General features: G+C 37.5%; 2 protein-coding genes across 5 annotated transcripts in view; one reads left to right on the top strand and one right to left on the bottom strand.

Annotated features, from left to right (window-relative positions):
* LOC306884203 (protein eyes shut homolog) overlaps positions 1–14,994 on the top strand; it is a gene marked incomplete at its 5' end in the record, with an annotated part of 28,448 nt that extends 13,454 nt beyond the window's left edge. Inside the window, 8 exons of the mRNA XM_079439922.1 lie at positions 670–842; positions 5,342–5,524; positions 7,140–7,306; positions 8,601–8,745; positions 11,436–11,610; positions 11,702–11,874; positions 12,688–12,849; positions 12,996–14,994. Of these exons, the coding sequence (XP_079296048.1) occupies positions 670–842; positions 5,342–5,524; positions 7,140–7,306; positions 8,601–8,745; positions 11,436–11,610; positions 11,702–11,874; positions 12,688–12,849; positions 12,996–14,188 (2,371 nt within the window). The 3' untranslated portion in view covers positions 14,189–14,994. The remainder of the gene's footprint in view (positions 1–669; positions 843–5,341; positions 5,525–7,139; positions 7,307–8,600; positions 8,746–11,435; positions 11,611–11,701; positions 11,875–12,687; positions 12,850–12,995) is intronic.
* LOC306884684 (uncharacterized protein) lies at positions 14,991–26,177 on the bottom strand. 4 transcript variants are annotated; one of them, XM_079440785.1, is made up of 16 exons: positions 26,066–26,177; positions 24,754–25,019; positions 24,573–24,668; positions 22,732–23,968; positions 21,086–21,329; positions 20,224–20,266; positions 19,918–20,038; positions 19,633–19,789; positions 19,307–19,423; positions 18,969–19,097; positions 18,730–18,868; positions 18,234–18,423; positions 17,685–17,832; positions 17,509–17,598; positions 17,227–17,422; positions 14,991–17,137 (listed from the first exon to the last, which is right to left on the bottom strand). In XM_079440785.1, the coding sequence occupies exons 2-16, from the start codon at positions 24,992–24,994 to the stop codon at positions 15,534–15,536; spliced, it is 4,752 nt and encodes a 1,583-aa protein (XP_079296911.1). In that variant the 5' UTR covers positions 24,995–25,019; positions 26,066–26,177; the 3' UTR covers positions 14,991–15,533. The 4 variants fall into 4 exon arrangements, with proteins under 4 accessions (XP_079296911.1, XP_079296910.1, XP_079296912.1 ...); XM_079440784.1 differs by having other exon boundaries at positions 26,002–26,174; XM_079440786.1 differs by lacking the exon at positions 26,066–26,177 and adding an exon at positions 25,820–25,990.
* Positions 26,178–27,896: the final 1,719 nt, after the last annotated feature.

The following is a 27,896-nucleotide window of genomic DNA, read 5'->3' as shown; positions in this document are numbered from 1 at the left end:
AATGTTTGCCATTTTTATCTGGAAAATAATTACTTTCTATTGAAATGACACTTGTCTTTTTGCATCTTATCTGTAAGTAAAAACTTTTGTGATTAATCTCACTATTTTTGACCATTGTTTAGAAAGCAGAATGAAATGGTATTTATCCCAAATTCTGTACATTAATATTTTTTGTATTATACATTCAAATTTTATCATTGCTAATTTTTTTGTTTTTACAGATTTTTATGCATTTATTTTTGTATTTATTTTCTTCTCGAAATTTAGGGATTTGAAAACTCCTGTTCGAGATCACTGACTTCGAGTCTTCATCTTATACAACTGTACATTCATATCTTAATTCTGCTCTTAATTTCTTTGTTTAGAATGTTTTTACTTAGCAGAAGAACAAAAAATGCACTTTTACTTAGTCTTGCACTGCAAGATCAGTTCATGTTGGTCTGTATGACAAGGGTGGTCTAGAGTTCAGGCTGGTGATGTACGACTTCCATCACTTCAGCACTGTATTCTCATTTGTATTCCCCTCTGCTTTTTTGACACCTTCAACCCCCCAATGCCCCTTCCCAATTTATGCTTTCTACGCAAACTCCACTGAAGGTAATGATGCAGTACGGGTACATTTCATTGGTGTACTAATGATCTCTCTGTTTTTTGGTTCCTTGTGTGCAGCGACGCAGAGAGCTGGTTCTGCGCATGTCCTTCGCTCTACTCTGGTAAGCTGTGCCAGTTCACCGCCTGCGAGCGAAACCCGTGTGCGCGCGGCGCCACCTGCGTTCCCCAGACGCGGCTCGAAGCGGCGTGTCTTTGCCCCTACGGAAGGCAGGGTCTCCTCTGTGATGAGGGTAGGTCCCGTCAAGGTTCATGCATAGACGGCAATTTACACCAGCATCCATGGAGACACAATGAAGCTGGCATGGCCAAAGGGTGTTTCGTTTGATATTTGTTGCATTCTGAGGTTTGTTTTCCTCCATATCCTGCGAGCACCTCCGTCTTTGAGGTTAGACCCATAGGTGGTAGATTGAAATATATTCCCAGTGGTTTTATTTAACTGATGCAAGCCGTTGAAATACCGTTCCAATTAGAGAAGCTAAGTGCTCTACGCTCGCTGAAAGCTCACTAAACATTTACTGAACTCTGAACGGTTTGAGGATAACCGCCAATCTGCGTAGTATTGCTTTCTCGATTCATCTGACCTTTCGAGGCGTCTACAGGTATAGTACGCATCCAAATATAATGAGCACACCAAGTTCTTTAAATTAGGCAACTCTGAAACTTAATTTATCGAAGCGTAGTCACAGAATGTACTCGCTGCAATTGGGTTTGGTTTATTGTCTCAAATAACAAAGCTGTGAAGACACACTACAGCGCCGTGTAACTAATGTACTCCTCTTCCCGGCTCTACCTCGCAGTGTTAAGTCAGCTAAAGTCAGATATCTGCTTACACGGATAGCTCTTCATCTTCTCGACGGCGCTTAGAGGGAAAAGAACTGCTGCTATTTTGCTGTAATCTAATTGGGTGGCGTGGTTTGAAGACCGCTTGGCACAGCACGCCGGGCAGGGCTAGCAGACGTCGCTCTGTCAGACAGCAAAGAGCCTGATGCCAAATAGAGTGTTCTAATCTCCCAGTGTCACACCGACTGACATTTGAATTTAAAGGCCGATAACAGCAGATAACATCAATCAGTATTGATTAGTAGCCAAGGCCTAGCTGCCTCTGGGCAGTCACTCAACTTTAGATGTGCTGGACCTCTTCAAAAGAACCCAGGCTAATGGAAATTATAGGAAGGGTGTTTTGAGTGTGTTTATGTATTGATTTAGTGTTGCATTTAGATACATTTTTAGTAATGTATTTTTATAGATTACTCTGAAAATAAGATTCAAAGAGCATGATCATTTTTTAAGTTGCCAGGCAACATGGCAAATGTGATTTATGTGGTAACATCCAAAGTAGCTGCTTAAATTAACTTTCAAGAAAAATAAATATATTGGAAAAATGGGTGTCATGCACCAGTGTTACACTGCCCTCCAAAAGTTTGGAAACACCCCTGATAAAGTGTGATTTTGGACGATATCAACATAAATCCTTATAATTTTTTGGTGCAAATACATTAAAGTAACTTGACATTATCATTGAAGGCCAGCAATAAAACATAATAATGGCAATATATACATGTCAAAGTCAGACATGCCCCTTTGCCAGCTGTGATGCCTGGTTACTGGTTTAAACTTGGCCCAGGTTTTTAAAAGATTTTTGGGTCAGCACACCTTGATACTGTAGCTTCAACAATTGATTGCCAATTCAAAGTCAATGTTTGAATAAACTGACAGCTCGGATGCCCAGATTATGCAGAGCTGTAATAGCTGCTAATGGTGGATATTTTGATGAATCGAAAATTGAAGTTTCTTCTATGTATAAACTGTTTATATAATAAAATATGTTTTCTTAGTTTGTGTTGTCCCTTATCAGTGCAAAATTATCACAAATTAAAAAGGATTCATGCCAATATTGTCCAAAACCCCACTTTTCTAGGGTGTTTCCAAACTTTTGGAGGGCAGTGTATATTAGTATTATCTGAATACTATGATAGTATTTATTAACACTTTGAATTAGAGTTTATTTTTATATTTTAATTTCTCATTTTATTTTTAGTTTAGGTTTGTCATTTTATTTATAATGTTAATTTTTATGTTTCTGTTCAGCTTCTATTTTTGTTTTCATTTCGGTACAAGTACTAAAATTACAAAAACTCTTAAATTCTTCAAACTTATGTAAGTTAATTAAAATGATCTAAGTTAGTTGCCATGGCAACATTTTAGATTTTTAAGTTTATAATGTATTTTATTTTATTTATTTCAGCAATTACCAATAAAAAAAAATGTTTTCGTTTAATAACAGCAACACTGTCATGCACATGTTTTGCTTTATTTCATTGTAAGCTGAAGTACTAAAATTAAAACTTTTCAGTTTTTTGCCATGGCAAAAACGTTTCTGTGTATATTTTTTCAGCTTTACTTCAACTGCTATTTTATTATTTTATTTTATTTTGTTTTGACCTGACCGAATTAAAATCTATTCTTTGCATAAATCCAGCTTTATTATCAAACAGTTAGCTTTTTTAGAAGTATATTCCGAATCCACAGGCAGACAGATAGGTTGATCTTTCGATTGATCATGGGAGCTTGTGTTGGTGAAAGCAGCTTGAGGCGGCAGTGGAGTTTAGAGGACAGACTGTGTTCTCTGATGCACCGTTAACATCACACTCACCTAAAATAGACCCATAACATAATAGCACATCTGTCCTAAACCGCCTTACTGCCTTAGCACACACATCATGTGACTTCCTGTATTTTCATTTCATCGGCACCAGGCTCTACGTCTAAAGATTAAAGAATCATCTTGCGGGAAGTGTATAGGATCAAACAGATTTTGTGAGAAGTTGCTCACATGTGCATATCCTTATTTTTATATCTTTATTTATTTCATTTTTGCATGCATATGTGTGTGTGTCAGTGGTAAAATAAGGAAATCAAAAAAAGCTAAATATCTCCGGCTCCAGCCAACACAGCTGACGGAAAGCTATTGAATTTCACTACAGCAAAATCTTTACACACAAATGGTTTTTGACTAGAACGAATGGAAATAAATAGGTGATATGTCACATTTAAAAACTGGCAGTGAGTCGGAGGTTTTGTTTTCTTGTTCCTTTATTCACCTCCAGCAACAGCAGCAGAATAACACAGCAGAGAGAAGCAGCCTGTGCTCTGCAGTGCCTTTGCATGAAAAGTTACATGGTTATTTGAGGTCATATCTTTATCCTGTCATATGGGACATAAACAGAAAAAATTTTAGTTACAAGATAAATTTATTCATGTATCATTAGTGAGAAATAAAGCAGGGCAAGCAAGAGTTTTCATGCCTAATTATTGAAATTCTGATTACTTCTGAAGGCTAGTATCAGAAATCCCATTTGACTTTGGAAATGAGCTCAACCACATGCTTACACAGGACTGCAGTTTATCTTAGGATGGTAATTGGCATTCTCAAAAAGTACCCAGTATGTCCGATTAATAAATTGCCAGTTTATAAATGAATTTCTCTTGGAGCAAGAAACGTAACTCAGCATATGCAGCGTATCACAGAGCCATTACATGACACTGTGAGTTAAGAAATACAGCTGGCCCCATCAAGCCATCCCTGCTAAAAACGCATTCTAGTCCTTCATTAGGCGCTGTGCAAATAAACCGTGACAAGGTAATATATGTGCAATTTCAAAAGGCATCAATAATTCAAGGGGAGAGCAGAGGGAAGAACTTCAATGCTGTTCCCTGAGAAATCCTCCGGAGAGGCTTTGCAGACTGCACATTTCATAAAGACAAAATGAGGGGTGGAGAAAACTCTTTATGTAGCATGTTTTTTTCACTGGAGAAAAAGTGTAAATGCTTAATGTACCCAAGCTGAAATGTTTCTGAGCGATGCTTGATGGACCAGGTGATTAAATGGTGAGATTTTCCAGCTCTGAAATGCATTGTCCAAAGTAACAGCCATTTCACAAAATTACAATAATAATCGTTAGCCGCAGCATTTTTCCCCACAGGAAATAATAATGCTTAGAATTTGACAAGCGCTATAAATAGTGCAATATTGCCATCTTGTGTCTCCTTCTCAGACAGCTGCTGGTAACCTTACCTCAGTAAAAATATTATTTTACTAGTTTGCTTTGGCATATGTTTAAATATATTTTTCTTAAATGTACACTGCCCTCCAAAAGTTTGGAAACGCCCTAGAAAAGTAGGGTTTTGGACAATATTGGCATGAATCCTTTTTAATTTGTGATAATTTTGCACTGATAAGGGACAACACAAACTAAGAAAACATATTTTAATACATAACCAGTTTATACATAGAAAAAACAAAAATTTTCGATTCATCAAAATATCCACCATTAGCAGCTATTACAGCTCTGCATAATCTGGGCATCCGAGCTGTCAGTTTATTCAAACATTGACTTTGAATTGGCAATCAATTGTTGAAGCTACGGTATCAAGGTGTGCTGACCCAAAAATCTTTTAAACACCTGGGCCAAGTTTAAACCAGTAACCAGGCATCACAGCTGGCAAAGGGGCATGTCTGACTTTGACATGTATATATTTCCATTATTATGTTTTATTGCTGGCCTTCAATGATAATGTCAAGTTACTTTAATGTATTTGCACCAAAAAATGATAAGTATTTATGTCAATATCGTCCAAAACCACACTTGGGGTGGCAGGGGTGTTTCCAAACTTTTTGAGGGCAGTGTATATTGAAATTTTATTAAATATTTTTGCTATTTCTTTACAGCTGTCAACATCACTCGGCCCAGGTTTAGTGGACTTGATGAATTTGGATACTCATCCTATGTGGCTTATCCTTCTATTCCCAGTATGGGTCACTTTTATGAATTCCACTTGAAGCTCACCTTTGCCAATAATGTCTCCGCTTTGAGAAACAACCTCATTCTCTTTTCTGGGCAAAAGGGACAAGGTGAGTCAAAATGGGAATATTGTCTTATTCCTTTATATTTGCTACTCCATCTTTCTTTATTCACTTTGATTTCAGCACATCCCTCAGTGCTATCAGTGAAAAATATAGCTGGATTCATAGTAGTTTGCCTGTAAACGTTTTCCCAGCATTAGATGAGGTCATGTTAGAAGAAGTGAGGTTCAGAAATAGTATCGCTCAACTAGGAGATATTAATGGAGCAGCTGCTGTAAAATGTGCTGTAAGTGTAAGTCCAGGACCCAACAGCAGAGACCATTTATCTGTGCACACGACGGGGCGATGATTTTTATTAGCTGCCATAAGGGAAAGATCTGTTATATATGAGGTCTCTAAAGAATCTCAGATAATGGAGGAGAACTCTTAAACATAGGCTGTAAAGAAAAGGATGTAAATATTTTGTTATATAATAAATACAGGAAATGCAGACTTCTTTACCAATAAAAACATTTGAATATCTTTAAATTATAGATAAATCTGAATAATAATAATGTGTAATAATTTATAATAAATCATTATTAATTTAATAATGTTATAATTATATAAATGGATATAAAAATGTCTTGCTTAACAGCTAAAAATTGTTTAATATTTTTTTATTATAATTATATAAATTTATATTATAAAGATATTAAGAGTGGGTTTTTTCAGAGAATACTGTATATCAAATTTTAAGCCAAAAATCCAATCTTATTAAAAAAAAACTTTTGGAAATATTTTATGAAGCATCTTTGTAAAATTGTGCTCCTAAAACAAATAAGACAAATTGAAAACAACACAAAAAAAACTGATTAAGAAAATTATTGTATGCAGAGTGACAGGCTTTTTTGTTAAATGTAGAAATGTTTATTTATAATAAAAACCAACAAATCAGCTTCCTGTTGAAAATGGCGTTAAGAAGAAGAGCTGTCGTTTCGAGAGACACAGCATCTCGGTCAAATTTCCTCATGCCTTGATTTCCTCCGCCACCATCTGCAATTTATTTTAAGGTCAGTTTCAGTGGCTGCTAACTGACACGTCACTGCTACGAACATGTTTAATCAAAAGACAGGCAGCTGAATAAAAGCGTAAGGGGGTATGAATCTTCCTCAGTTCAGCGAGTGTCTCTCGGGATTATAGTTTAGGATGATTCATCGAGGGAAAGAGAGAAGAGGACAGCGCTGTGAATAATGAAGCAATTGTCAAGGGAGCCGTGCAGCACAGTGGAGGACAAAATCAAAAAGAAGGAATCAGAGAGGATGAGAAGGCAGCTATTCACATGATAATTGGCCAGATAAATTGGAGCGTTAGATCCATCAGCTCAAAAGAAAAATAAATTACATTTTATAGATGGCCGGATTGACCTGGACCACCAGTGAAAATGCTTCAATTTGACATACTTTTCTAATTTATTACTTTTTGCATAGTAATTGAGTGATTAGTGACCACATCAAAATTAGTGATTCATTTTACTTCATGCATTTTTCAAAACCCTAAATCGGTTTATTTCCAGGTTTAAACTGACGAGAGAAAAAAAATCCCAGATTTCCAATATGTTCTCAGACTTTTAGTCCCCACTCAATGTGTTAATTGGATTCTGTGTGTTATTGTTTTTATGAAGGCATCAGTGGAGACGACTTCTTCGCACTGGGGGTGCGGAACGGCAGGATTGTTCATAAGTATAATCTCGGCTCGGGTTTGGCGACAATTATCAGCGAGCGCATGAATCCGAGGATCAACATTCACACAGTGCACTTTGGAAGATATCTGAGAAATGGATGGCTGAAGGTGTGTTTTATATTTGCACTATTAAGTAATAGTTATATATGGACTTGGCTTCATGGAAAGCAAAGGTTGGTCTGACCTACTCAATGCTAATTTTGTTTTATTATTAGATAGACTACCATTCAAAAGTTGGGTCCTTTTTTTATACTTTTATTCAGTGCAAAGATGCATTAAATTGATAAAGTGTTTGTAAAGATTTTTTGTATAGTGTTGCAAAACATTTCAAATAAATTCTGGAGCTTTGTAGTCATCAAAGAATCCTGGGGGAAAAAAATTATTATAAAAAATATAGTAAATATTTTGCTATATAATGATTAGCTATAACAATAAATTGGTACTTGTGTACAATTAAAAGTGTTTAAACATCTTTAAATTATTACAAATTTCATAATAATAATTTTGTATAAATAATTCAATAAATATTACAATAAATATAAAAATAGTCATTATTGTAGAAATAAAATTACCAGTAAAAATTGTTTTAAAATGAAAAATTACTTGAAGTATATTATAGAAATATTTCAACCCATTTCGGTGCGTGTCTCTTTAAATGATATTGAGCTACTGCTCACCCCACCCATCTCTTCTGTTTTATGTGTATTCTGTGGCTCGTTGTCAAAAACAAAACTAATCCACTGTGTCCTCAGTGGCTCTGATGTCAGGAGAAAATGAAGACTCACTTTTACATCCAACTACAAAACACCTGCATTGATTATATGAGACATTGCTGTCGCTACAGCTGCTTGAGTGAGGAGAAAATGCCGGACATCATATAGCTGGCTGAGGGTGGGAATATGCTAATACGGGACAGTCTGTCGTGGGTGGGGCCTGAGCACTATGACATCATACTGCTCAGAAAATCAAAATAATTGAGACTGTTTAGGTTGTTTGGGGATTTAAAAAAAAAAAGGAGCGATTTTATCAGTTGTAGGGTGGTTGTGTCCACACACTGCTAAGACACAATGTAAAAGTGAATTTTGCATCTGATGTCCCCTTTAACGATCAATTTTGCTTCTCAAATAAACACGTCGTTTTAAAAGATATTGTTACTTGAAAACAATATGAAAGTACTCTGTAAAAAAAGGGTTTTCTGCCACTTACATAGTGATTTGAAGATGTAAATACCATTTTAAAATAATAATTCCTATTTGTTTGAAATGCAAGACAAAGCCAATAAACAGGTTCATATGAAGCAAAAAGAAATGACTGGGGATGGAAATTCAAAGGGTTTTCTTGTTCTGAGTGACTGATTTTGACTCTCAGCTGTTGTCACGTTGGTTTGTTCTTTTCTGAACAGGTTGATGGGCAGAAGAGAAGGATGGGTACATCCCCTGGACCACTGGTGGGCTTGAACACCTTTAGTCAACTTTATGTGGGTGGATATGAAGAATACACACCTGAGCTATTGCCTGCTGGCTCTCGATTCCAGAGCAGCTTTCAAGGTAGAGTGTTATTTCCTGTTTTTCATTATGGTCTTGTTTGATGTCTTGATTCAGATCGTCAGCTCATGATGAAATCAGTCTTTCTTACTTGGATCATCTGTGAAGTGATGTGTGAAGAGAGTGAGGTGCGTGAATTGATCTTCTGCTTATTTAATGAACATCTGTAGCTCTGATGGGACCCTTAACCTTGTGTATAATATGTGTGCAATCATTCATCGTGAAGCTTTATTAAAACATACATTTTAGTGCTAACAAAATATGGTGTTTGCAGGTCAGCATTATCATTCTGAGAGCAATTGCCTGTAAAAATTTAACAACTATTGATCTGTCAAAAGTTTAGACACACCTACTTTATGAAATGAAGCAGTGAAATAACACAAATGGAAGTATGGGAATTATGTATTGACCAAACAAATCATATAAATTATATTCTTCCGTTTTTTTAAACATTTAAAACTTTAGCTTTGTAAAGAAATTTACTAAATTAATTAAAGAAACAGTCCACCCAAAAAAAGAAAATTTGCTGAACATTTACTCACCCTCAGGCTATCCAAGATTCAGATGAGTTTTTCAATCAGATTGGAAGAAATTTAGCATTATATCTCTTGCTCACCAATGGATCCTCTACAGTGAATGGGTGCCGTCAGAATGAGAGTCCAAACAGCTGATAAAAACATGACAATAACCCACACAACTCCAGTCCATGAGTTAACCAGTGAGCGCAAATTTTCATTTTTGGGTGAGCTATTCCTTTAAGGATTCACCTTTAAAGAAAGCTGATAGGATTTCAGATTAAGTTCTTTCTGTCCAAACGTCTGACTGGTAGTGTATGTTTTATCTTTAATCTCTGTCATCTTATTACACAGCATTCCATAACAGCTGTGAATCACAGTGAGGAGAGTAGGATGCAGTGTATCTTCTGTCTCGGGCTCTGGATGCTTTACAGTCAATGGGCCTCATTCATAAAACACGAGCAGAACAATTTTCTCTGTATATCCTTCATAAATCTGTTCTCACATAAACTGTTGCATTTCCTGCAGAGTTGAATTGAGACATTCTGTTCCAGAACACCAGAGTATCTGTCTGGGATTTAATTAAAATATGTTTTTAATTGGCCATCGACTGCAGCCTCGTTGAAATTCTGTGGAATGAATGATCTTAAGCACAACATCATGAAAACATATTTGAACTGATTCCTCCCAGCCACTGCATGTCTTATTTAGTCCATTTGTTATGCTCTAGATTCAATACAAGTTATTCTCTATTAACGCATAACATAATTTCGACTCATCCCTCAGTTTACAGTAATTCACTTACAATGGAAGTCTACTGGGCAAAATAAAATATAGTTTCAGAAAAGCTATCTTGGGGCATATTCAACCTCAAATTACATTGCTGAATCTGCTTGATTATGATTTTAAATGGTTATTGACTGACTATTTAACTATCATCTGAATTTAATACCCACCTATGAATATATGAACTGATCTTATGGAGCTCAAGTCACTTGATATTCATAACACTCATCTGTATCTGCCACTTACTGCATATTTAAATTATTCTTTCTGTTTATTTGAAAAAGAGGAACAGAATATATTTTTCTTTTTCACCACGAAAGCTCAAGCTCATGGGCTTGTATATATTTTCTCTGTCTCTCCTTCTCCCTGATGGCTTTCCCAAAAATAATCACACACTTTGTCAACACCATGTTATTTTTTCTTGTTGTTTCTGTAGAGAGCCTTGTGCCAGAATTAGATGCTTGTATTATGAATTTTCAGGAAGGCACAAATGTTTCCTCTTTCTGAATGCTACATTTACTAGTCTTTTAGAAAAAGGCATCTGAGGCTGATGCTCAATGGATTGGTTTGGGGTCAGTAAGTTTGTTAGTTTTTTTGTTTTTTATGTTTTTGAAGGAAGTCTATTCTTTCAAAGTTTATTTGATCAAATATCTGCATTTATTTGAGCAAAAATACAGTAAAAACTAATATTGTAAAACATTATTAAAATTATTATTTTCTATTTTAATATATAAAATTTTTTAATTTATTCCTTCATTTATTTGATCAGAAGTAAAAGCAGTAATGTTTTATAATATGATTAAAATACCTATTTTCTATTTTATTACACAATTTAAAAAACTAATTTATTCCTGTGAAGGATAAGTTGAATTTTCAGCAGTCATCGGTCTTCAGTGTCACATGCTCTTTTAGAAATCATTTTGATATGCTGATTTGGTGCTCAAGAAACTTATTATCATCAATGATGAAAAAAGTTATTAATATTTTTGTGGAAACATGGAACTCTTTGAGAAAGTTCAAAAGAACAGTATTTATTTGAAACATTTTTCTAACTATAGAAAAGACTTCACTTTTGATTAATTTAATGCATTCTTGCTGAATAAAAATATTAATTTCTTTAAAATATATATATATTTGACCCCAAACTTTTGATGCTGTATATGCTGACTTTGGATACTGTGTATTTCACTCTATTCCTCACACAATGCTATCATATGGCTCATATCAGAAAACTTAAAGACATAAAGACTGTTTTCAAAGTGGTTTTTAGTGTTTTGCTTTGCTTTTTGTTTTTTTGTTTTCTCCTTTTAGGAGCTATACAGCCCCTGGTCACCATGAACATGAGAGTGAGTAAATAATGCCAGGATTTTCTCTCTGTCTTTGACTTTAAAGGCTGCATTTTCGATCTGCTGTTTCGGACGAGACGAGATGGGAAGTTTCATCCTCCAGGAGGGCCAGAGGGCAGGTCAGCGTCAGGACGTAATGTGGGGCAGTGTGGTGTTAACCCGTGCAGTTTGGTCATCTGCCAGAATGGAGGCACCTGTGTGGACTCTGGATCCTCTGTGCAGTAAGACTTCCGCTTCAGAACAAGCACCTGTTTGTGCGCGGGAATGACTGACAAACATTATTAATCATTTGTATTTGGCCTTCCCCTCCAGCTGTCAGTGTGTGTTTGGATGGAAAGGTGCTCTTTGCTCAGAGAAAGTGTCGTTCTGTGATGCTGAGCACATCCCACCACCCTCTTGCGCTCGCGGCGCCACCTGTGTGCCCCTTCCTGATGGATACACATGCCAGTGCCCCCTAGGCTCTGCTGGACTCTTCTGCCAGCAAGGTTAGACCACAATCAATCCCATCTCCACTGCTGGGGGTCCTCAGTAGTGTTCAGACACACATAGTGTAAAAAAGAAAATAAAGATAATAAAATAATAGGTTACAATTTGCAAATTGTATCATTCTGCTTTCTAAAGACCAGAGATTAATGATTTTTGTTTATATATTAACAGCTATATTTTTGGTTCTTTTTAGGTATATAGTAATTATGGGTAGAAAAAACATATTATCCAGTTAATAGATATATAATATAATACAATATAATATAATATATTTACATGCATTTACAATTTTTTATAAATGTGTATGAAAATCTTTTTGAAGATTTCTCTTATTCTCACCAAGGATGCAATAATTTGATCAAAAATATTGTAAAATAGTATGATGCATAAAAATAACTTTTTTACTTCATTGTTTTAAGATGCCATTTATTCCTGTAATGACAAAACTAAATAATGTTAATAATGCTTTTCTAGGATTCTTTAGTGAATAGAAAGCATTTGTCTTTACTGTCACTTTTGATCAATTTAATGTCCTTGCTGAATAAATCTTTTCTTTTCCTTAAAAATAAAATCTCATTGACTCCAAACGTTTGAACGATAATGTGTATATATGTAATTAAAAGATGCTAAAAATAACTTGTTAAAAATAAACTTCTTAAAAATAAAAGTAAAATATTTTTACTCATTATATTTCTCAAAAAAAAAAACACTCCACTGCATGTTCAGTTGTTCACTTTACGAAAGTCAATAAGTTGCTTAAATAAGCTTATTAAAATTCAATGCTTTCAGGGTTCTCTTCATTTCTTTTTCAGCTGTATCTATCACTGATCCTTTCTTCAGTGGGAATCAATCATCTTGGATGTCATTTCCTCCCATCAACATAAGGCACAGAACTCATCTGCAACTGCAGTTTCAAACCCTTTCACCGGAGGGCATCCTGTTCTACACCGCACGCTACTTGAGCAGTCGGGCCGGTAAGACAGCATCTTAATTATGCAAAAGTAAACCGTTTAAGTGTTTATTTAATACATATTCATACGTACTCATGCATATTCATATTTAAGATATGTTCAATAACAAAATGTGCTGTTAATTATCATTTATTCTCTACCCATCCAAGGTGATTTCCTCAGCGTATCCCTATCAGCTGGATTTGTGCAGCTCCGCTATAATCTGGGAAATGAAACTATTGTATTACAGTCTCCAAAAAGTGTAGACGTGACTGGCATGAGGTGGCACACAGTGAAGGCTGGTAGAGAAGGCAACCATGGCTTCCTGATTCTAGACGATGAAGCCGTGACCAGGAACTCTTCGGAGGGCCCGACCACTCTGGATGTCACCACAAATATTTTCATTGGCGGCGTGTCTTCCCTGAACACAGTGTCCCTGGATGCAACAGAGGAGGACCCGGTGGGATTCACCGGTGGCATTCGAGAGGTCATAGTCAACGGGCAGGACCTTGAGCTTACAGAGACAGGTGCACTAGATGGAGCCAATGTTGGCGACTGGGACGGGACGGCGTGTGGATATAAGGTTTGCTTGAACGATGGCTACTGCCATCCAGCAGGTCTTTCTTCATTCAGGTGTATTTGCCCCTCGTTGTGGACCGGTTCACGGTGCCAGCAGTCGGTTCACTGTGTCAACAATCTTTGTCAACACGATTCTCTCTGTGTGCATAACACAACGTCTGCTTCATATTCATGTATATGTTCTTTAGGATGGATTGGGACTTATTGTGATCAAGAAGTTACGATGAGGACTTTAAGGTTTACTGGAAACTCTTATTTGAAATACAAGGATCCGAAGTACAACTCTAGGAATTTGATGTACACCGAGGTGTCATTGAATTTTTCTACTTCAGCAGTGGACGGTTTGATCCTTTGGATGGGGAAAGCAGAGAGTGAAGACGATGATCATCTAGCGGTTGGGCTGCAGGACGGTTATCTGAAGGTTTCGGTCAATCTTGGTGAGAGAACCGCTCTTCCTCTTGTGTATCAAAACACTTTCTGCTGTAATCACTGGAATTACCTGTCTATTACTCACAATCGTACTCTCATCCAGGTCTATGTGAATGAGGAAAGAGTCATTTTTGAAGACATTGACCCCTTTGAGCGGTATGTAGCGGTAAATTATGGGGCGGTGAGTTATTTCGGGGGTTTTGAAATGACAAGAGATGTGGCGTCAGTTACATCTGGTGTATTTACTAAAAGGTTTGATGGGAGTATTAAAGATGTTTTCATGTATCAGGACATCAGAGAGCTGGAGTTTCTACAAAACAGTGAGGGTTTTAATGTCTATCAAGGTGAAGAATAGAAAAAAAGACTGTGCTTATTGTTGATATCTTGATTTTAGGTTTTCATGTCTAGAATATAATTTTTTCCACAAATACATGCTCAATGACACAATCACAGTGCTGTTTTTAAGAGGTGAAATCTGTTGTTTATCACTGGCATGGTAATATAATTCTGCAAGGTGGTAGGAATGATCCGGCATCAGAGGCTTATCAAATGTACAAAAAAAAAAAACACTGCAAAAATATCATCTCAAAATCACCACACAAATGTGTTGAAGGAACGAAATGAAGAGATGAACTCATGATAGCGGGACTGTTATATATTTATGCCTCTTACTGAACTGCCAGTTAATATTTGTCCAGATTTGTTATTCTTATGCCACAATATTCCACTCTGCACTAACACAACTTGAGTATTTTAAAAGGAAAAAATGTATTTGAAATGAGTAAAAAGAGTGACCTTTCTGAATTTATGGATCAACTAATTGTAAAGGATTTTATTCTCAATGTCAAAACAAATGAGGTTTTAAAATGGGGCCTTTTTTTCGATCAAAGGGTCAGAATGTCAAACTGAATGTTTTCATTTCCGAGATACAACGTCTGCTGTTTTTGCTACCCTGTTAGTGAAGTTTAGGATGTCTAAATGCATTTAAAACCATATTCCATGTGTGTCGTTTGAAAAAAATAAAATAAAATCAGGGCGTATACTTGATACAGTTCCATTTCCCATAATGATCAAATGTATAATAATCCTAATATACTACCCCAAAAGTAGTGTTATTTAATTGCTTTATCATTGTTGTGAAATAAACAGTACCATTTGTGTGATCTCAGATGTTTGTTTGTTTTTTTATTGCAATGCATGACAATAAAAAAATGAGCCTCTTTAAGAAACAAAGATTTTAATTTCAGTCGCTTTACTAACAATAAAAACATTTTATTATGAACTGTACATAAACACAATGTGCTGAATATGCACATTTCTGTTGTGTGACAAGCCAAAATGTACAAAGAAATATTTGTCACCTGAACCATAGAAAATACTTAAGAAGCCAAATTTAGAAAAATTAAAACGGAAAAATAAAAAGTGAAGCAAAAGAAGCTGTTCTCATCAACCTTTGCGTACAACAGTAGTTTCATTTTTTTGATTACAACCAGCTGCTTGTGAAGACAATGTTAGTGGGTAACTGTAAAGCCAGGTAGGGAAAATGTACATTTTAAAACAAAACAAATATCCAGAAAAAACACCAACTAAAAATCTCGTACTAGCTGCTTTTCCATATAAAAATCATTTTGCAACTTTATAAATAGTTTTCTTCTACTGTTTGACAGATTTAAGGAAAATGGAGCGGTTTGATGCCAAGATCACGAACGCCTGTCTCTCGAGTCTCTCTTGTGTTTCTCGTAATCAGAATCCCGTCTGTGTTTGTCTCTGTCCCGGTAATGACTGCTGCTGTGGTGCCGCTCTCTCGGTCTGTCGTACCTGTCCTCTTTCGAGTGGTGCTCTTTATGACTGTGACTTCTGTCCCTGTGCTTTTCGCGGTCCTTGTCGTAGTGCCTGCTTTTGTGATGGTGTTTGTCATAGTGGTCTCTATCTCTATTGTCCTTCCTGTAGGTCTCATCGGACCTTCTGGACGGCTTGTCGCCCATGTCGCCATAGGACTTCTCCGAGCCCTTCTCGTCTTTGCTGAGGGGCGAAGAGGTCGGCAAGCTGGACTCGTACGTCAGAGGCGGCGCAGGGAGCGTTTGGGGAGGGACGGTTTGAGGCCAAGGTGGAGCTAGCATGTGAGGATCGCTTTGAGGGAACATCTGTGGAGGAGGTGGACCAGGAGGAAACGGGAAAGGCGGAGGAACCTGGGATTGAAGGGGTAAGAAAGGGACAGGATTGGCTGGAGGAGGATAATATTGGGGATCAGGTGGTCCAGCATGATACGAATGAAAAATGAGGGCTGGATTATATACTTTAGGGTTAAAAGAAGAGGTCCTGGATTGCTTGGGACCTTCGTTTTTCCCAATGGAGGAGATTGTGGTGATGGCTTGGATGTCCTCTATGGCTTTGCTCTCTTGAGGAGGTTGCACCGATGGTTGTTGAGTAACTTTCTTTTCTGAATTACTTTCTGGTTCTTGAGGTTTCAACTCTGTATGTTCAGCTGATGAAGAGGGTGTCTTTAAAATACCAGGAGATGTCTTCAAAGACTTGGTGGGACTTGATACGGTTTCGTTTTTGGGGACAGAGCTAGAGTCATCATTGACAGAATCTTTCAATGCATCCGATGTAGTGGTTTCGCTTGTTTCTTGACTAGCTGGTGCAGCTGTGCTGCCGGACACGGACTCATCTTTGGGTTTAACAGTCGTGAGAGAAGACAGGAAACTCTCTGTTGAAACATCTGCAGGTTTGTCACTCAGAGAAAGAATGACTCCACTCTCTTTCTTTTCTGAGTTGGTCTCCAAACTCGAGCTGGATGGCGCCTGCTCTGTTTTAACAGCTTTGGGGTCTTTTTTCTTGATAATGAAGCGATCAAGTCGATGAGCGGTGGCTGTAGGTTTAGGATGGCTGTCTGCATGGTTTCCATTATCAACAGTTGGAGTCTTGGTTACTGTTGTTGTAGAATCGCTCTTCACAGTTTTGCTCGAAGATGATGCCGCATTTCCAGGCAACTTCAGCACCCCGGGAAGAAAGCGCAAAGAAACATTCTCTTCAGTCTCAGCATCCAATATAGGTTCTTCAACGACGGACTTAATTAAGTCTGCAGTGTCTTTTTTCTGTGTGCTCGCCAGAGCACTGATAAAACTTTGCTCTGCGTCTTGAGCCGCAGGAGCTTTCTGTGGGTAATCGACAAGAGGTTTGCTTTCTGCCAAGAAACTTGGAGCTTCACTGACATCACTTGGCAGGATTACCCCAAAGTCTCTTTTCGGTCTCTGGCGGATGACCAATCCGAGAAGAAGATTGGGACGATTGGTCTCCAGCCCTACAATGTGGAGCGCCACAATTAATATCAATATTTTGTCACAAAATATCATGCGGATCCTACAAATGAACATGCAAAGAAAGTCTTACCTGGACCATCAAACGGAACAATCTGATGGGGAATTTTTTCTGTGGAGCCGAGAGGAATGAGATACATATCTTTAACTTGTTTGCGGTTGTTGGCGACAACACCATATCTTCTTCGGCTGCTAAAATAGGCGTACAACAAAGTATACGAGATCTCATCTTCCTCGGTGTCAGGGGAGAAACGAATAACACATATTTCCTAGGGGAAAAACCGTAAAGTCACAAACAGCAAATACAAATGGTCACTTACAGAGTGTGACAAATCCAAGAATAAATCATTCTCACCTTTGTCCCGGAAGCACGGATTTTCTCAACATAATCCCAGACTATTTGAGGGGAGATTCGTCCACCTACTTGGATGTTGTCCGGCAAATCCTGCAGACACAATGTTTCTAATGTATCAGCTCATGTGTGTAAATGACACATTTAGGATGTTTCAAAATGTCTGATTGCCAATTTACCTGTGTACGGTGGTCCAGTATTCCAGAGACAGGATAAGCTTTTGTTAGAAATCTCGCTACAGCTGGCATAACAACAAAGCCGCTCCACAGACTTTCCAAACTGCTGAGGAAAGTAGCCGAATCTTCTTTGCTACTCAGACTATCTGACCTATTAAAGCAAAAATTTCATAATGTCATTTAAAATCTTGTTTTAAAACATGGGATTGCTTAAATGTAACACTGGACCACAACACCAGTCATAAGGGTCAATTTTTTGAAATTGTGATTTATATATCATCTAAGCGCTGAATAAATAAGCTTTCCATTAGGGCTGGGCGATATATCGCATGCGATATGCATGAGCATCTCGTCAGTAAAGCCGGTTCCTTGATTAGCGCTAAATCTCCATCACCTTGTTTTCAAATGGAGTGGCATTTAATACACAGAGCCGTAGTTCACTGACAAGCTACGCAAAAATAGCGTTCATTATCGAAGGCGATATATCAGGATAGGACAATAAAAGACAACTGGGATTAAGATACAAATCATTTGCTTAATCAGGAATCTTACCTGGATTCGGGCAAAAAATTGAGGAGACCTTCCTCCATGGCTCTTAAAGACAGATCGTCTATCAGTGCTGATGTTGGTGTAGTTGTGGAGTGCGGAGATTCATCTGTCGTACTAGACTGCCTCCTCACAACTGCTGTAGCCACTTTTACCACCTTTGTAGCAGCTTCCTCTGTAGGTGGAGCCATGCGACCTTCAGAGAAACATCAAAAAAATCATGGTAAGTTAATTGTACCACAAACATTCTGTAACTCTGAAAACTTCACTATTAACTACTTTTGCAACTTTGACAAGTTCTTTTTAACATACGAAGTGGGAGATTCTTAATGGACTTAATTTATCAGACTTTAATTATGATTTTTTTTGTTGTGCAAAAAAGCGATGCTAACTCAAGTAGACCCAGAATACAGTTTAGTTTAGCATGACCCATTTAATTCTTCACTAAAAAAAAAAAAATAATAAATTCAGAACTTTATTTGAAGTCAGAAAAATGTTTTACCTGTGCAGATTTTGCAGTTGAGGTCAAATAGATGAGACTTGTGCAAGTTGGTGGTATCTACAGATTTCTTAGGACTGTCAGCTTTGGTCTCAGGGGGTTTTTCATCAGGCACTTCCGCAGCTTTCGGCACAGGCTCTGGCTGAAAACACAGAGGAAAATTTAGAAAGCAATTTTCATTTCCTTATTGGAAAATATAACAAAGAAGCACAGAATGGAGCATTATGTCTCCCAAATCTCACCTCAACCTCTATGGCCTCTGGTGCCTTGGCAGGCTCCTGATTCTCAATTTCAATTTCCCCTTTATGGGTGATTTTAGTGATAGGACGTCTCTCTACCTCTCTCTGTTCTTTCTCAATCATTTCAATCGTCTGCCAGCAAAAACAGCAATAGGGTTAACAATCAAAACTCTGAATTCAAAATCTGAATGACTATGAAATGATTTTCTGATGGACAAATGAATGTTATTTCCTGCTGTGTATTTTACTTTACTAATGAAGTGAAACACTTTGCAAATGGCATTGTTGTTTAATAAAAAATACATTGTGAGATTTTAGAAATGCAAGACAGCTGTACTAACATGTCGATTCTCTCTTTGTCTCCAAGCAGCCAGTTCCTTAGAGGCCAGCTCTTCTGCAGTCATACGCACCAAATCTGCAGGGGAGACTTCCCCCTTGAGCACTCGCTTGAATAACACCTGCAAAAGAACATTTATTTTCATTAACACTGCATTAGACTTTTAGAAGTGAAGTGAAAATATGTAAACAGTCAAAATATACTGCACAGAGACATAAAATGTCAAATACGAAATCGTATTTTACAATAGCCTATTGTTGCAAGATTGTTTTATCATATGCTACTGAAAAACAATAATTATATTACCAAAAATAATGTTAAATTACTTACATTATTTTTTGCATCTTTCAGATTGAAAGTCAAACTTCTGTATTTATTTTTGTATTTGCTGTCAACACCCTGAAAGAGAGCAAAAAGCTCTTTCTCCGTTCTTCTGGCCAACTCAGCAGGCTTGTCCAATGAAATCTTCATATCGGCCTCCTTCAGTCTGTAAGATAAAAAGATAAACATGGAAGAGAATATGAACAATTTAACTTTACACACTTAATATAAAAAAAGAGGTAGCTTTGTTTCAACAACTTTACTGGTAATCTAGCAAAAACCACATTCACACACCGTTTCAAAAGAATCTCCTCCAGTGAGTCCCGAACACTTCGCCTGATTTGTCCAGTGGACGGTTTCTTTGAGGTCACAGGTGATATTTTCAGTTTCTTCCCCACATGCTTCACACTTGGTCCTGCAAAAATTAAACTCAGAATTATTAATGTATATCATTTTGTATTCATTTACATTTAATAAGGACAAAACAAAAGGAATAATTTTATTAATAAATTGGCAATTAATTTTTTTTAAATAACATTAAATCACTTAAAAATGTTAAATGTAAATACTATATAAAATAACCATTGGAAACATTTATACCCTTTGATGTTGAATCTTCTGACGGTCGTCGTTCTCCAACATCCTATGTTAAAAAATCAATGTAAAAAATAGAATAAATACTACAATATAGCAGTGAAAACTGCAATTTGAGCCAAACAAATTCAAGTGGCTATATCACTGGTAGTTGTATGTGAGTGTACAACACACCTATCCATGTGACACTGAGTGAACGAACTCTAACCCCTTTACACCCATGTGTTAATAATATAGAGAAGCAGATATGTACAAACCCTTTTAAAGAAAGCTGGTGGCTACCACACAAATCAAAAGCTAAATCAGAAAGGGCAGAACAAAATATATATATGTAAATCTGCCATAAGCAATCAGCAAATACTTTAATGCTATAGAGAAAAACAACTTTTGTTTTTGCACTAGGTTGATATAGGACAAATCAGATCCCATGTTCTTTCCAAAAAAGTGTCATATTGTACATTTATATTATTTTTTCCCCCTTGAAGTGCAATTATAATGTTTTAAGTTTTTATATCAGAGTTTTCATTAGTACAAACTCTTAATTCCTTTAATACCCTTTGTTTAATCTGATTTGAGGCAATGACATGCTAATATTAATTTAGCATCCTCTTGTCTTTATGACAATATTAGGCACAAACTCAAGTTTTCACACGATTAAAGTGAAAGTTATTGCTTAACTTCTATACTTTCATTTATGTCAGTTACACAACACTTCAGTAAAAATAAAGATAATTAAAACAACTTTCTTCAAACAATAAATACTTTCTACAACTCTTGATTTTTATGTTGACAAATGCATATATTTTCATCGACTATGCATGTAATCGTATTATTTTGCAGTCTACTACAGGATGGCTTGTTTGCTTACTTTTCGTAAGGGTCGTATTCCACCTGCGGTGACCGACTGCTGGGGTCTCTGTTTTTGCTTAGCAGATAACTTATCATCTGACTGCTCTGTGGCTTGAGCACCGGTTTTCCCATCCTCTTCCGCACAGCATTTCAAGCACACATACTCCTGGTCCTCTTTTTCCATCTGTTGAACTTTAGCCAGATCCAGACCCACACAATCCCCGTGAAACCAGTCATCACAGTGGCTGCAGCCCACCATGAACCTAATCAAATAAACAGACAACAGCAGTGTTGATGAAACTCACAGGTCTAAAGCCCATCACTTTGAGAAAATACATACAGATCTAACATGAGGATTTATGAAGGTAAATGACTTTAAGACCAAGTAAAGAACATTTAAGCAATAAATTGAAGGTACCAATATGTCAATTTGGTCTCTAAACGTAAATGTCTAGGCAGCACACGAGTTGTATTAAAAATACTTTAAAGTTACAACAGATCTAAAATAAAAAAAATAAAAAAACGCTCTTAACCGCTAGAATATAAATAACTGGTGTCACCTTCAGTGGTATTTTTGTCTTATTTTCCATTGAAAATGTTTAAAGATTCTTCAATCAAGATACATGTACTTAAGAAAATTACAGTCATGATTTATGAGAGACTGGTCAACATGAAGTTTATAATTCAAACAAAAACAAATGCCAATGGATGCAAAATCAACAATTCAAAGGGGAAAAAAAGTTTTCATACCCCTTTGGCAGAGGTTTGTTCTTATTTAGGCATCTCAATTCATTTTGTTCAATTTCACAGAAAATGACTTCATATGTTCAGTCTGCATCTCAAGTAAATGCATCTTGATTTAAGGATGTTTAGATTTCTGCATTGGAAAACAAAAACATACAACATAAATGCTTTGACTTTCTGCTCTGATTTAACAGACTTTAAGAGCTTTATAAGAGCCACAGAACCCCTGGTTATAATTGAAATTTTGAACAGGCATGCATTGATTTTAAAATTCTGGCTAATAACTTTTTTTTTTCTTCTGGTATTAAAGTACTCATTGTCTAAATACAATAAAACACTAAGATTATTGAATTTAGAAATCTACAAATGAATTTAGGTACCATAATTTTATATAATGTAGAGTGTGAACAATGGGTATTCATTTTTACTAAAGATTGCATTTAACAGGGTTATTAAATTATTAGTGTTTTTAAAGATTCAGGGCCAGAATTACTAACAGCTTGCACCAGCGCAAACCTTCTTTTGGCATTAAAAACTACTGTCAAGATTTACTAAAGATCCGCAGTGAAAAAATAGCAATTAAAATGGATGGACAGTCATTTCGGCAGCTGACCTAACTTCATATGCATTTGTGAGAGTTTCCCTTTCAGACGCGAAAAATTAGTTGGAGGAGACTATTTAAATGAATCACGCAACATGATTTACTAAGTTCTGCAGTAATTTACTGGTATTTGTGCCATTATCTTATCTAATTTGCTCTGCTTGTTTGCGATCTTATGCTAATTTCCACTGCTCTTGGTAGACTGCATTGTGTTAGATGATGACAAAGGTGATCTAGATCTAAAAACATCTTTAAAATGATACAGAAAATGTATTGACCTATGGCCATTTGAATGAATTTAGAGATAAAAGTTGACATACCGGTTGTTGTGAGGTTTCTTGCATAATCCACAGTGCTTGCTGGGATCCCACACAGTCTCGCTTTCAGGAGGAGGCTCGCCCTCGGCTTCCTTCTTCACCACAGGGGCATTATCAGGGATAAACAGCTGCGGCTCCTCTATCGAGATACTCCTTGAGTTTCTACTCTTGTGTCTTTGCTGGATCTTCTCCGGCTTCCTGATCTTGACCTTCTCTTGCTCCTCTTCTCCTTGGCTGTTTGTCACAGGTGGGTTTGTTTTGTTTACAGGAGTGGGAGGATTTTGTGGCTTTTTCGAAGGGTGAGGAGACTGGACTGACTTGACACCTGGACCAGAATCAGATGACAGTTTTCTGCTGACAGTCGGGGACACCGGGACAGGTGGGTTTCCGGTTTGGTTCGCAGGATGTCCATCTTGAATCTTATGTATTTTTGAGGGTGATTTAGGAGTGCCTGGCCCACCTGGGCGTTTCAAGCCCACCTTAACGGGCTTTCCTTTGAGACTCTCTGGGTGGCCTGTATGTATCTTTTTGTCTCTGGGATGTCTAGATACTTTCTGCATGAACCCTGGCCTGGTGAGATGAGATGGTTTATTTTTGGCAGCAGACAGAGCCTGTTTGTGTTTCAGAAGCTTTTTGACTGCAGGTTGAACCGCCGTGCCATTCTTGTTCCCTGTTTTTTGTGCACTTAGCTTTTGGGTCTTGATTTGGTCATTCCTTTTGGCGTCTGCTGGTGTGGCGTTTTCCACGCTAGGCTTGAGCGACATGGTGCTGTTAGTGTCTTGTACTTCATTAGGGTTCACATATGGCCCAAAATCCATTGGCATGTCATCATTAGTTGACTGGCCAACACTCACTTCCCCAACAACCTCTTGTGCAGAATTAATAGCTTCTTGTGTGCCATCTTCTTGATTTTGTCCCGAATCAAGTGTAAAGCCATCAGCAGCGACACCATCATCCTGGAAGCCCAGAGACTGAAGAGCGCTTGTGCTAAATGATCCAAATGCTTGCGACGGGCCAGGAAGCAGTTCGATTTTATAGCCCCCGACGGTAACAGTTAATCGACGTAACACAACTACTGGATTCATAGAGGAGTCGACCTCATGGACTCCAAAACGACGGTTGAGCAGGGCTTCCCTTTTTGCATCAAGGCTTTTATCTCCACCTGGGTTTCTGCTACATGTTGACTCGGCTGCTTTTCGCGCAGGACCTGGACGCCTGCCTTTAACTCGACCGCGGCTTGCTGAGAGAGAAAAATGGTTTCAATACCCTCACAGTGGCAAAACAGAACAGATGAGCAGTCAAACACAGAAAATGGGCAAACATATTGGTTTCAGAAGACTTTAAACCAAATAATCCTTAGGCTTTATTAATATCCCAATACAGACATTTAAACCATATCAAAGGAGACCAAAAGCAGGGTGAACTGGGAAAAACTGTCAAATTTTTTTTTTCTGTCCAAATAGCGCAAGTCACTCGCAGCATCTTGAGAAAGAGAAAAAACATTAAACATCTTGAATAGATGTCTAATAGTTTTAAACCAAAGTAAAAGTTGCTAAAAGACTTAGACCATCTTAATAAATCACTTATAGAGGACTATATGCACCATTTAAAAAAGTTTTAATGAAAGAAACAAAATATTTTTTTTTTCCTCAGATAGACCGAAGTTTACATATTTAAAATTGTGTTTTTATTTCATTGTAAGAATTAAATTTATTTTTACTTGTAGACTAAAAAATGTTGGACAGCTGCAAACAATCAGTGAACTAATTAGGGTTCATTCTGAACCATTATTGCATGCTGATTCAACAGATTCAAAGCAATCATGTCCATTTTATTATGTGCACCTGTTTGTCTCCTGCCCTGTGGGAAGCTGGACTGACTGTGTTCTCCATCAGATGGACTCTGACTAACACCTGCTGTTGTCATGTCTTGATCTGCAACTGCAAAACACCCATTCAAAGTAGTTAAATTACAAACTTTCTTCTAAATTAGAGCACAAACAGACTTCAAAAGCAACTACTGTACCTGTTGAACTCCCAAGCTTAAAACTGACATCTTCATTTTCTAAGAGATGAAACTGGGTGCTAGCAGATCCAAACATGGGATCTTTGTCACTGAGCATGTTCTTCAGTGAATCTTCAAGTTGGCCGTGACCTGCTTCAAAATCATCACTAGCTTCACATTCCAGATTCTGTCCAAGTAACAAGGAATCATCCAACTGGTCACTGGGAACCAGATGATTGAATGGACCACCAACTATATCCATGAATGCCTGCACTGTATGGTTTGCTCTGGAAGAGTAAAACAGGTAATTGTTATAAGTGTATCTTGAACATCTAATGTTGAGTATTTTGACATAAGTTGGATTGATGACTAATTCCACATATGCTCATTGCTTTGCTGCTTTTGTTAATTAAGTTAATTAATTAACAACAACAAAATTCTTAGTTTGGTATTAAAACAAACCATACAGACTTGGGGTAGACGGGCTAGTTGTCACAGTGGCTTTAAAACAATAACTACTAGCTTTCAAGTCCAAGAAACGAAATCAAGTTATATGCCTATATATACACGTTTAAAAAAACTACTCTAGGAAATATTCACTAAAATAAAGTGACAACTAGCCCCGCTCTCTCCTACTTAAAAGAACTCCGCTACAGAAATGCTTGTCAAATGAATTGGAACAGCAAGTAAAGCATCAAACTGCACCAGTGCATTACAGAAAACAAACACACTGCAAAAAAAATCCATTTGAATTGTTTCAAGTCTTAAATTAAATATTTCGCTTTCACAGTAGACTGGTCAGAGCCACTGGTGTTTTTATTTTGGCTCCAGATCGGCTCACGTGCACAGACAGCTAACATTAGCGCATGCGGCCCTCAGCATTTCACACATTCATTGACTCCCTCTGAACAGAGAAGGCAGCTTTTAAAAACGGCGTTAGTGTTTGAAAAAAAAAAAAATTCGTCGTTTAAGCAAAGCACGGCATTAAAAAGCCTCACAAAACAAACACACCACCAAACGCTTCCGCGGGCCTTTACCAGGCAGCCTGTGTGTGTGTCACCCGCTCACCACACCGAATTAAACTCACTATTATAAACAAGAAGCGTTCGACAGCATTTCCCAAATGTGCACATATATAGTTAGCGCCACATTTTTGCACAAACTCGTCTCGAGTCTGGAGTCGCGTCGCGTGCACCGCAAGAAGGCCTCGCGCTAAACGAACCGAGAGCGTGCACGCCCACTCCGCGCGACGCTACATAAAACACTCACCGCGTTCGTCACTGTGATCGAAGAGCCAGTACATAATGGGAGAAGGACTTGTATTATCGCTTACGTTGTTGGGACGCCATACGGTTTGCCGTTGTCGTTAATGCCACAACCTTTTCCGCTTGAGAACTGCGGTGGGACACAAGTAGTACTTCCTGTTGACCCTCTGAGCCAGCAAACAGTTCGTGATGCGCTGGATCTGTCTGCAGGGGGCAGTGTGATCTAGCTCTAGTCAGTGCTTTACTGGTAGAAGCTAAAGTGTATGGCAGGCCCACAGTTTACTCTACTATGTGGTTGACCTCAAAGAGGTCCTGTGGCTACAAAACAAGACCAAAATCATCAGCCCTCCACCAGCATGTTTGTGCTGATATGCTTGTTAAGTTTTCACCAGATGTGCTGCTGTTCATTGTGACCAAACATCCCCACTTTGGTCTCATCTGTTCAAAGGACATTGTTCAAGTCTTATGATTTGTTCAGATGCAACTTTGCAAACCGAAACTGTGCTCCCATGCTTTTTTTAGATAGATTTCTTCTGGCAAGCCTTCCAAACATGCCATACTTGTTCCATATTTTTCTAACTGTACTATTATGAACTTTATGATTTAACATGTTAACGGAGGACTGTGGAGCCTGCGTTGAAGTTCTTGGGTTGTCTGCCATTTCTCTGAGCATTACATGGTCTGATCTTGGGGTGAATTTGCTGGGATGTCCACTCCTGGGAGGATTGGTGTCTTTTGAATGTATTCCACTTGTGAATAATCACTGTAGAATGATGGACTTAAAATTGTTTGGAAATGGCTGTATTACTCTTCCCAGATTGATGGGAGTAACAATTGCTTCTCTAAGATCATTGCTGATGTCTTACCTCCTTGGCATTGTGTTAACACACACCTGAAGGCTCCAGACCAGCAAACTGTCAAAACATCTGCTTTCATAGAGGTGCTCCCTTGCTGATGATCAGTTAATCAAAGTCATTTGCTTGGCAGTGCCTGACTGCTACTTACCCTCGTAGTTCTTATGGTAACAATAAGGGTGTCCTAATTTTGTCAACCATGGCTTTTCCATTTTGGCTTTATTTTTGTCAAACAAACAATGACACGGTGCAATATGTCATGTTGTTCTACTGTGGTTTTATTTTCCCAATTTTAAGACCTGGGGCCTGTTTCATAAGAGAAGTTTACCATATTAGCCCGGCTTATTTCAGTTAATCTGATTTATTTTGAACCAAATCAACTAACAAGAAGTCAGACTAAAACTGAAATAAGCCTGGTTTATATGGTAAGCTTGTCTTATGACACAGGCCACTGGAAAGAACCAGGCCACATTTGGCTGTGATTGTTAAATAAACTATTGTAAGTAACTGCTTCGTATTTCGGCATTTATAATGGAATTGTTCTAATGCACAAAAGGTTCTTTACAGTGGAAAAAGTTTCTTGAGACAATGAAAACAAGGACTTTTTAAGAACTTGTTGAAAGGTTCTTTTGGGAACCTAATTAGTTATTCTACAGTTTCTCTGTTAAACCCCTAACTTAAATGGGTTCCAAAATTGGATTTTCCCAGTGATTCCATTAAGAAACATTTTTGAAGAACATTTTAAAATTCTGACGAACCATTATCCTCTGTAAAGAATTTTTGTGCAAATGAAGGTTACAGGGATAATAAAGGTTCTTCAAGGAATCATAGATGCCTGACTGTTTCTATAGCAACCGGGACATCTAACTGCAGCTGCTTCAGAAACTTGCCACGGCGCGGCTGATCAGCTCCGGTGGCCGAGGAGCTGTAAAGTGTTAAGAGATACAGTGTAGATCGCATAATACTTGCGCTAGACTGAAGTCAATTATGATTTGCTTTGGTAATGTAAATGTTCTTTGCTCATTTTGAATAACTGAGGAAATGC

Source organism: Barbus barbus (assembly GCF_936440315.1).
Source record: "Barbus barbus genome assembly, chromosome: 18".
NCBI lineage: Eukaryota > Metazoa > Chordata > Actinopteri > Cypriniformes > Cyprinidae > Barbus > Barbus barbus.
Note: the sequence above shows the minus strand (reverse complement) of the source record. Positions and strands in the feature narration are given on the sequence as shown.